Raw genomic sequence first — 11,942 nt, forward strand, 5'->3', positions numbered from 1 at the left:
TGAGAAATGTACCTCACAAATGAGTGCAGGGTCCTGGTCCCTTAGCAGCTTTCAGAGGACTCAATCCCAGATACAGGAGGAGTCACTCACTAGGCTCTCACTTGTTGAGGGCTCTTTGAAGAACCCCAGGAACATAGGTTTTATTTTAGAATCAGTTGAATGTAAAACATTCTTGTCTTTCTATTGAGGATTCAAATTCCCAGAAGGATCATAAGAGGCAAGGTGGGGAGGGAGATCCCTGAATATTCTCTCTGGGGGAGAGCTAACATTGCATCTGATTGACCTCAGAGGAAAATTCTGGGAACAAACAGGGCAGATGTGGGTATCACACTGTTTTATATGAACTTTTAAATATCTCAAGGGTTATAAACATGAGACAAATATCTCAAATTACAGTCCCCAAATCCCAAATGTATTACAGTTTTATGAAGTCATGCCTCTCTACACTTAGCATCAAAGAATCTGAAAGACTGAGCCTTCTAGATACTTGACAAGTAAATTCCCATGGAACTTGTATGGCCAGTCTGAGAGAGAACAGATTCCCCAAGCCAGAATGGATCTCTAACTGCAGTAAGGCTTGATAAATCCAGATGAGGAAGGTTTCAGGGTGCTGGAGTGTCTCAGTCAGTTAAGTGGCCAAATTTTAGGTCAGGTCATGATCTCACAATGTGTGGGCTCAGGCCCCGCATCAGGCTCTGTGCTGACTGATCGGAGCCTGGAGCCTGGTTTGGATTCTGTGTCTCCCTCTCTCTCTGCCACTCCCCTGCTCACACTCTGTATCTCTGTCTCTCAAAAGTAAATAAACATAAAAAAATTTGAATGACAAATGAGGATGGTTTTTAATATACATAAACAACAATTAGCAACAATTATTAAGCCCTTCTCTTGTTTCAGAAAATGTGTCAAATGCCCTATACTGACTGCATGGTTCAATCTGATCAGCACTGCCATTTTATGGATTTGGAGACTGGAGTTTGAATATACTAAATTAGTGATTCTCTAGATGTGGTCCAGGGACTGGGAGGCAGAAATCTCAGAGAACCTCAAAGGTCCATATGATCAACACTGTTTTCATAATTATATTTAGTCTTTTTGTCCTTTTCATCCTCCCTCTCTCAAGAGTCTGCCGTGGACTATACCAGAGGCAGCATGGCATGTGATATTGCATGAGACAGAGTCCAGAAGAAATATAAAATTATCTATTTTTGCTTAAGACAACATTTAAATTTTTTTTCAAAAATTTAAAACATAGCTACTCCTTTTACTGATTGTTTTTGCTTTATAAAGTATTTACATAAAAATACATATTAACATGTAATGGAGATATTTTTAAATGAATTGAAATATTTAATAAATTCTCTGTTTTGATTTCCTATATGATACATATCAAGAAATTTCAGGCTCCGTGCTGACAGCTCAGAGCCTGGAGCTGTGTCTTCCTCTCTGCTCCTCTCCCACTAGCACTCCATGTCTCTTTCTCAAAAATAAACATTAAAACAAAAAGGAAAAAAATACAACCACATGGAGGAGAGGCAACATGGCAAGAACATGGCGGGGGGGGGGGGACCCTATGTTCCCTCATCCCTCAAACCAGCAGTACTGAGGACAGAAGATTTGGAATTTCAGGAATCTGGGCTATTGGGTGACAGAAACATCTCCACGGTCCCATGGGGACAAAGTTGGTCAGCATTAAGTGCATGACTACAAACTAGGAGAGATAAAATGGGCTGTGTAGGCTTGAAGAGGAGGGATCCTCTTCTGTGGAGGAACAAAAGGACGAGAAAGAGAGGTGTGGGAGTGTAGGATTGTATTCAGACAAAAGAAAAACCGTGGACTGTTAAATGGAAAAAACAGGGAAAGAACCAATTCCTAATTCATTCCAGGGTTGCAGGGCTTTCTCCAGACTCGGGCCAGCTGCTCTCTGCACATACATAGGGAGAAGAAGACCCAGACCCGAGTTTAGTAACCAGCCCAGAGGTGCCATTAGAGATAGCAGTCCCCTCCCTTGAGTGCTGTGGGAAGAGGGCTTAGGGCCAGTCCAAGGACAAAAGACCCTCCAGGCACATACCACCTAGAGGTCCTTTGTGAGCGGGCTGGCAGAGTGGCAGCACCACGGAACTGGGACACAAAGAGCAGGATCATTTCAGAGATCAGTGTTTGAATCCCAGCTGAGTTCCAGGAAGGCATGGGAAACTATGGAGCAGACCAAACTGGCCCACTCTTTCCATGTGGCACTGTGAGGATGGCCTGAACAGAGTGGTCTGGGTCACCCGGTCTGGGGAGGAGAAACTAGGGTGTTGCCATCTTTCTCCCCATCACCAACAAGGAAGGGAGGCTTCAGGGAAAAGGCAAAAGGCCCTCAGTGGAGGCAGGACCTGCCTACACCAAACCACATCCCTCCGTGCCTGGTAACTGTGTATGTAACAGAGCAAGATTGATACTGACCAAACCAGATAGTCCCTCCTCTAGACCAGTGCAAGCACTGGTTCCAAAGCACTGTCAGATATTGGTCCAGTGGTTTTTCACTCTCTGATTTGATTCTTGGTTCAATTCTCACTTTCTGTGTGTGTGTGTGTGTGTATTATTTTCTTCTTCTTTTTCTTCTTCTTCTTGTTGTTGTTCTTCTTCCTTTTCTTCCTCTTATTTATTCCCTCGTCTAGTCTGGTTATTATGTTTGTTGATTTGTTAAGGTAGACATTTTTTAATCTATTCTTTTTATGCCTCTTCTGTATCTCCTTTATATTCCTCTCTTTCTTGCTTGCTGGATTAAGCTGTATAGTTTCTCTGAATCTCTCCATGGTTAATTTTTCTTTCTTTTCTTTTTCTCCACCCCTGTCATTTACTCTTTGTATGGGATAAGGCTTCTTCCACCACCACCCCTTTTTAAAATGATTTTCCATGGTTACTTCAATGATCAAATCAAAGCACACCTGGTGGAAAGTCTGATCCCCACTATGAGTAGGGAGATAAAGCAACCAGAGTCACAACAACAGAGAGCATGCACACACTCAAAACACCTCCTGAAGGGCCAGGCTCTGGACAGTGTAGAACCACTTTGAAATATAGTAGTGCTCACAGGTGCAGGACACATAACAAGCTATTAAAACACATAAAGGAAAGAAAACTAGCCAAAATGGCCCAATGGAAGAATTCTACTCAAAAGAAATTCCAGGAAAAAAATGATAGCTAAAGAATTGCTCAAAACAGAAATAAACAATATATCTGATCAAGAATTGGAATAATAGTCAATAGATTAATAGCTGGGCTTGAGAAATGCATTGAAGACAGCAGAGAATCTACTGCTGCAGAGATCAAGAAACTAAAAAGTACTCATAACAAATTTAAAAATGCTGTAATTAGGTGCCAAATAAACTAGATGCAGTGACAGTGATGATGGAAGAAGCAAAGACAAGAATAAGTGAAATACAGGATAAAATTATGGAAAATGATGAAGCCAAGAAAAAGAGAGATAAGAAAATATTAGACCATGTGGGGTGAATTACAGAACTAAGTGATTCAATGAAATGTAATAATATCTATATCATAGGAGTTCCAGAAGAAGAAGAGACGGGTGGGGCAGAAGTTTTACTTGAACAAATTATAGCTGAGAACTTCCTAATCTGGGGAAGGAAGCAGATATCTAAGTCCAGGAGGCACAGAGAACTCCCTTCTAATTCAACAAGAATAGATCACCATATCCTAGTGAAACTGGCCAAACACAAAGATAAAGAGAGAATACTGAATGCAGCTAGGGACAAATGAGCCTTATCCTTCAAGCATAGACACATAAGGGTAGTAGTAGACCTGTCAACAGAAAGTTGGCAGGCCAGAGGGAGTGGGAGGAAATATTCACTGTGCTGAATAGGAAAAATATGCAGCCAAGAATTCTTTATCCAGCAAGGCTGTCATCAGAATAGAAGAGGAGATAAAGTCTTTCCCAGACAAACAAAAACTAAAGGAGTTCATGACCACTAAACCAGCCCTGCAAGACATTCTAAGGGGGCAGAGGGGCTCTATGAGTGGGATGTTGTATAGACTACAAAGGGCCAGAGACATCACCATAATCATGAGATACACAGATTTCTATGGACATGAAGTCTGTAGCTTTCAATAGTAACTTTGAATGTAAATGGACTAACTGCCCCAATCAAAAGACATAGGGTATCAAAATGAAATAAAAAATAAAAAATAAAACCAAGATGAATCTATATGATGTTTACAAGGGACTCAATTTAGACCTGAGGACACCTTCAGATTGAAAGTGAGGGGATGAAGATCTCTATACCATGCTACGGGAAGTCAAAAGAGCTGAAATAGCCATACTTCTATCAGAAAAAGGAGATTTTAAACTAAAACCTGTAACAAGAGATGAAGGGCATTATATCATAATTACAGGATCTATCCATCATGAAGAGCTAACAATTGTAAATGTTTATGCCTCCAATTTGAAACCCCCAAATATATAAATCAATTAATCACAAGTATAAGCAATCTCACTGATAAGAATACAGTAATTGGTGGGGTCTTTAATTCTCTACTTACAGCAATGGACACATAATCTAGGCAGAAAATCAATAAACAATGGTGCTGAATGATACACTGGACCAGATGGACTTGACAGATACAGTCAGAACTTTTCATCCAAAAGAAGTACATTCTTCTTGAGTGCACATGGAACATTATTCAAGACAGATCATATACTGGATCACAAAACGCCCTCTATGAATATAAAAGGATTGAGATCATACCATGCATATTTTCAGATCACACTGCTATGAAACTTGAAACCAACCAAAAGAAAGACTTTGGAACAGTTCTAAATGCATAGAGATTAAAGAACATCCTACTAAGGAATGAATAGGTCAACCAGGCAATTCAAGAAGAAATTTAAAAATATATGGAAGCAAACAAAATATAAACATGACAGTCCAAACCCTTTAGGATGTAGCAAAGGCAGTCCTAAGAGGAAAATACATTGCAATCCAGGCGTAACTCAAGAAACAGGAAAAACACCAAATAGAGAACCTAACTTCACATCTAAAGGAAATAGAAGCAGAATAGCAAAGAAACCCCAAAGCTAGCAAAGAGAAATAATAAAGATCAGAGCAGAAATAAACAATTTAGAATTTAAACAAACAATCAAAAAACAGTAGAACACATCAATGAATCTAAGAGCTGGTATTTTGAACAAATAAGACTTCACAAAAAGAAAAGAGAGAGAACCCAAAAAGATAAAATCACAAGTAAAAGAGGAGAGATCACAACAAACACCAGAGATATACAAACAATTATTAGAGAATATTATGAAAAACTATATGTCAACAAACTGACCAAGCTGGAAGAAGTGGACAAATTCGTAGACCCCCCACATGTGCTACCAAAACTCAAATGGGAAGAAATTGAAAATGTGAACAGACCCATAACCAGCAAAGAAATTGAATCAGTTATCAAAAATCTGCCAACAAATAAGAGTCCTAGGCCAGATGGTTTACCAGGGAAACTCTACCAGACATTTAAAGCAGAGTTAATATGTATCCTTCTCAAGCTATTCCAAAATATAAAAACAGAAGGAAATCTTCTGGACTCATTCTATGAAGCCAGCATTACATTGATTCCCAAACTAGACAGAGACCTCCCTAAAAAGGAGAATTATAGGCCAATATCCCTGATAAACATGAATGCAAAAATTTTCACCTAGTTACTGGCAAATTGAATTCAACAATAGAGTACAAAAAAGTATTCCCCATGACCAAGGGGGATTCATTCCTGGGCTGCAGGGCTGGTTCAGTATTTGCAAATCAATTAATCTGATACATCACATTGTAGGAAAAAAGATAAGAACCATATGATTTTCTCCATCAGCATCCTTTCTTAATAAAAACCCTCAAGAAAGTCAGGATGGAAGAAACATACCTTAACATCACAAAAGCCATATATGAAAGGCCCACAGCTAATATCATCCTCAATAGGGAAAAAACTGAGAGCTCTCCCCCTGAGATCAGGAACACGACTGTTGTTTACCATAGTGTTGGAGTCCTAGCCTCATCCATCAGACAATAAAATGAAATAAAAGGCATCCAAATTGACAAAGAAATCAAACTTTCACTTTTTGCAGATGATGTGATGTTCTACATGAAAAGCCCAAAAGACTACACAAACAAGTTGCCAGAACCGATATATGAATTCTGCAAGGTCGCAGGATACAAAATCAATGTGCAGAAATCTGTTGCAAATAATGAATAATGAAGCAACAGAAAGAGAAATTTAAAAAATCGACCCCATTCACAATTGCACCAAGAATCATAAAATACCTAGGAAATACCCTAAGCAAAGATGTGTAAGATTTGTGCTGAAAACTGTGGAAAACTCATGAAGGAAATTGAAGAAGATGTAAAGAAATGGAAAACCATTCCATGCTCATGGATTGGAAGAACAAATATTGTTAAAATGTCAATACTACTCAAAGACATGCCAAAGAGAGTATGGTATTGGCACAAAAGCAGTCCCATAGGTCAATGAAATAGAATAGAGAACCCTGAATTAGAATCACAAAAAATGGCCAACTAATCTTTGACAAAGCAGGAAAGAGTACTCAATGGAAAAAAAAGATATTCTCTGTAGCAAATGGTGCTGTGAGAACTGGACAGCAACATGCAGAAGAATGAGACTGACAACTTCTTACACCATACACAAAAATAAACTCAAAACGGCTGAAGGACCTAAATGTGAGACAGGAAACCATCAAAACCCTGGAGGAGAAAATGGGCAACAACCTCTTTGAGCTCAGCTGCAGCAACTTCTTACTCCACATGTCTCCGAAGCCAAGGGAAATAATATGAACTATTGGGACCTCATCAAGATAAAAGGCTTCTGCACTGCAAAGGAAACAATCAACAAAATTAAAAGGCAACTGATGGAATGGGAAAAGATATTTACCAGTGACTTATTGGATAAAGCGTTAGTATCCAAAATCTAAAATATTTACCAAACTCAACACCCCAAACATAATCCAGTGAGGAATGAGCAGAACCCATGAATAGACACTTTTCCAAAGACATCCAGATGGCCAATGGGCACATGAAAAGATGCTCAACATCACTCATTATCAGGGAAAAACAAATCAAAACCCCATTGATACCACCTCACATCAGTCAGAGTGGCTAAAATTAACAACTCAGGAAACAACTTGGAGAGGATGTGGACAAACAGGAACCCTCCTGTAATGTTGGTGGGAATGCAAACTGGTTCAGCTGCTCTGGAAAACAGTGTGGAGTTTCCTCAAAAAAAAAAAAAAATTAAAGACTGAATTGTTCTATGATCCAGCAATAGCACTAGCAGGAAATTATCCAAAGGATACAGGAATGCTGATGCATAGGGGCACATGTACCCCAATGTTTGTAGCAGCACTTTGAACGAGAGCCAAATTATGGAAAGAGCCCAAATGTCCAATAAGGGATGAATGGATAAAGAGGATGTGGTTTATATATACAATGGAATACTACTTTGCAATGAGAAAGAATGAAATCTTGTCATTTGCAACAACACAGATGTGACTGGAAAGTTTTATGTTAAGTGACATAAGTCAGTCAGAGAAAGACAGATACCATATGTTTTCAGTCACATGTGAGACTTGAGACAATTAACAGAAGACCATGGGGAAAGGGAAGAGGAAAGTAGTTTCAAACAGGACGCAAACCATAAAAGACTTTTAAATACAGGGAACAAACTGAGGATTGATGGAGGGTGGGAGAGAGGAGAAAATGGGTGATGGGTATTGAGGAGGGCACTTGTTGGGATGAGCACTGGGTGTTGTAGGTAAGCGATGAATCATGAGAACATACCCCTGAAGCCAAGAGCACACTGTATACACTGTATGTTAGCTAACTTGACAATAAATTATGTTAAAAAAAGGAAATACAACATAAAAATGTCTGTCAGCCCTTGGTAATTTTAAGAGTTCAAAGAGGTCTGGAGACCATACATTAGAGTACAACTACACTAAATGCTAGATTGTCCATCTAGAAAGGTCCGGCACCGGGAACAAATGAATTTTATATGATACCAAAACTTTTATAGTTTTCTCTTGTTGCTGCCACAAATGAACACAAACTGAGCAGCTTAAAACAGCACACATATGATATACACAATGTAATATTACTGAGCCATTAAAATAAAATATTTCCATGTGCACACACATGGATGGTTATAGAAGTACAATGCCAAGTGAAACAAATCACGCAGAAAAAATCCATACCACCTTTTGGTTTCACTCATATGTGGAATTTAAGAAATGAAAGAAATGAACAAAGGAAAAGACACACACACACAGACTCTGAACTAGAGAGAAGAAACAGGCGGTTGCCAGAGAGGAGGTGGGTGTGGGGATGGGGAAACATGGGAAGGGGATTAAGAGTACACTAATAATGAGCACGGAGCCATGTACAGAATTGTTGAATCACCACATTCTACACAGGATGCTAACATAACACTGTAGGTTAATATTATTAAAATTTTGAAAATTAAAAATTATATATGTATATATATTCATATATGTGTATGTATGTACAGACACACATGTACAATGTAAAAAAAGCCCATACATGTTAACAACAACAACAAAACCCTAGCCCGCAGGAGTTCTCTCTCAGTTTCCTGGGTCAGCAGTCCTGGTGCAGGATTCTCCACCTCTGTCTCACAGCCTAAACTCAAAAAATGAAGAACCCTCCATCCTCGCACTTGAGATCTCCTGACCTCCTCTGCTGTGAGATGAGAAAACAGCTTTTCCAATGCCCACTTGACTGGATTAGGCACACCAACATGACCTCCATAGTTTAAGATCATTTGGTGTGTGAAACAACTTCACAGCAGAGCCCAGATTAGCTCCTGATTTAAAAAGAAGGGCATGGGTGGCAGGGAGGTTGAGACAGTTGAGCATCTGACTTGGTCTCAGGTCATGATCTCATGATCCGTGGGTTTGAGCCCAGTATCTGGCTCTGTGCTGACAGCCCAGAGCCTGGAGCCTGTTTCAGATTCTGTGTCTCTCTCTCTCATTCTCTCTGTGCTCCCCTGCTCACATTCTGTTTCTCCCCAAAAATACACAAACATTAAAGAAATTTTTTTTTAACAGAGGAGCAGGTACCTCTGGGGGCCATTTGGAGAAAACCACCATCCACAGTCTCTTCTCTTAATCACAGAGCAGTGCCTTCATCTTGTAGGTCCTGTACCTTTCCTCAGGCAGGCGCTATCCTGTCACTCTCTTTGTCATCTGCCACATGCACCTCTAGGACTCCCTCCCCACATAATCAAAGTAACTCTGAAACTTAACTCCCAGGGACACAAATTCCATTTCTGTGTCTCATGCTAAGTGATAAGATCAGCATATTTTAAAAGTTCCTTTTAATTCTTAATGTATACGAGTTTAACAGAGTTAACCCTTTTATGCACAGTGCACACACCTGGCCCTCTGCCTGGTGCCTTTACAGCACAACGACCATATTTCTCTGAGCCTCCCCATTTAGAAGAGCACTTAGGTAACAGGAACAGCATTGTTTTACTTAAAATAATTGATGCAGCAATAGCAGGAAATGGCCCGTATTTGGAGGAGCCCACGGAGACCTTGGCACAGACTCCAAGAAACAGCTATAGGGGCGCCTAGTTGGCTCAGTCAGTTAAGCAGCTGACTTCAGCTCAGTTCATGATCTCACGGTTCGTGGGTTCGAGCCCCACATCGGGTTCTGAGCCTCCTTTAGATTCTGTGTCTCCCTCTCTCTCTGACCCTCTCTGTTCACGCTGTCTCTCTGTCTCTCAAAAATAAGTAAAAAACATTAAAATTAAAAAAAAAGAGGAACAGCTATAGTCTATAAGGCCATGACATATTTTCACATCTTTGGTACTAATTTGATTGCATGTTCTCCTTGGAGCTGTGTTGTTCAGACCTTGTAATAGCCTTGTGCAGAGCCATTTAGCATAGAAATGAGCTGTGGTGACTAAATCAAGTTCTGCCTCAGACCAGCCATTTTCCATCGGTATTACAACTTGCACAGGATTTACCTGCATCTCCCAATACATTTGGTCATCCGTGTCAACACTGTCCTATCACTTGTTTACATGAGCTAGCTGAATGTTAGCAATAATGTCCGTGTAACCTCACAGCAGAGGATGGTCATGGTACAATGCAGTTTCATCACAGAACAAATCAGTAAGAATGACATAGGTATTTGCAGTGACCTTCCAACAGCTTTGGCCCTTGTCCATATCCCAGATTATCACAACAGGTATCATTATAATTAGCCATGACTCACTGATTTATCAGTCCCAATCAACTAAAGACAAAACCAGCTACTCTGTCTCAGTTTAAAGTCTCATACTGAAACTAGTTTTCATTGCATGTCATTATATATTGATGAGGACACACGCTTACTCCAAACAGTTCCTTTTACTCCCAGCTGATGAACTTTAAGGTTCATGGGCTTTGTTGCACCACACAGAGGCTCTTGATGGGGCCTGCAGTCTCCACCACCACCCTACCTACATGGTGATGCCCTTTCTTTAGGAGACAAAGATTTGCCTTTTATAGGAATTCTAGCTTGTTCTTATACAACCCTCCATTGGCTGTTTTCTGTGGAAATGTCCATAAAGGCAGTGATGTAAACCTTCCCTTGCTCCTGTCTTGTACCTCCTGACCACCCTGGTGTCTTTCCTACATGGCCCTGGGACACACCCATGCCTCCTTTTCCAGGACCTGTGAGGACAACAAACACTGTGCTTTCCTAAGAAATCTCTGTCTCCTCACATGGTCATATCTGACTCACCATCACATTTAAATGTACAAAACACTTGGTCTGTGCTTGCATTTGTTTCTTCATAAAAACATTGACAATAAGAATAATTAATTTTGAAAAGACCTAAGATTTATCAAATTTGCAAATTTTATGCCTTGTGCTTTTTGCATTATCCCAAATAATCTTTGCCTACCAATGGTCATGAAGACACTCATCTGTATTATTTTCTAAAGTCTATATGGCTTTGGGTTGTATATTTAGGACTAAAATATTCTATGTTGATGTAGTATTTATTATAGCACAATGTGAAAATGCCACCTGCCAGATCTCATGGGAAGCAAAGTGCCTTTCCCCATGTTGATTTTCGGTCTCTTTCACATGGGCCTCTGTTTGTATAGCACTCTCCTCAGGGCGCCCTTGACATCGGTATTCCTCAGGCTGTAGACGAGTGGATTCAGCATAGGGTTGAAAAGGCTATAAAACAGGGAAAGGATCTTCTGCTGCTCCTCAGGGTGGCGGGACTTGGGGGCCATATACATGACAATGGCGCTGCCAAAGTAGAGCCCCACCACGCACAGGTGGGAGGAGCAGGTAGAAAAGGCCTTCCTGCGCCCCTCCCCAGACTGGATCCTCAGGATGGCAAACAGGATGCGTGAGTAGGACACCAGCACCAAGCAGAGGGGCCCCAGTAAGATAAATACACAGGCTGCAAAGATGACAACTTGGTTGAGCCAGGTGTCAGCACAGGCCAGCTTGAGGACACACAGAATTTCACAGAAGAAGTGGTTGATTTCATGGGGCCCACAGAAGGGCAGCCTCAGGACAAGAATCACATGGACTAGGGCCAGGAGGAAGCTAAACACCCAGGAAGTGATGGCCAGGACTGTGCACGCTCTCCAGCTCATGATGACAGTGTAATGTAGGGGATGGCAGATTGCCACAAACCTATCATAGGACATCGCCACCAAAATCAGGCACTCTGTATTAGCAAAACCCAAATACAAAAATATCTGCATTATGCATGGAACAAAGGAGATGGTTCTCTTCTGGTTCACTAAGTTTGCCAACATCTTGGGGACATTGTTGGATGCGTAGGAGATGTCAATGACAGCCAGGTGGGAGAGGAAGAAGTACATGGGGGTGTGCAGTCTCAAGTCCAGA

The 11,942-nt window shown here is 40.7% G+C and overlaps 1 protein-coding gene across 1 annotated transcript in view; it reads right to left on the minus strand.

Annotated features, from left to right (window-relative positions):
- Positions 1-11,155: 11,155 nt before the first annotated feature.
- The window catches only part of LOC115304677 (olfactory receptor 2A5-like), a 1,232-nt gene continuing 445 nt past the window's right edge, over positions 11,156-11,942 (minus strand). Inside the window, exon 2 of the mRNA XM_029954953.1 lies at positions 11,156-11,881. Coding sequence (XP_029810813.1) covers positions 11,156-11,881 — 726 coding nt within the window. The remainder of the gene's footprint in view (positions 11,882-11,942) is intronic.

The sequence above is a fragment of the Suricata suricatta genome, chromosome 2 (genome assembly GCF_006229205.1).
Source record: "Suricata suricatta isolate VVHF042 chromosome 2, meerkat_22Aug2017_6uvM2_HiC, whole genome shotgun sequence".
Classification (NCBI taxonomy): domain Eukaryota; kingdom Metazoa; phylum Chordata; class Mammalia; order Carnivora; family Herpestidae; genus Suricata; species Suricata suricatta.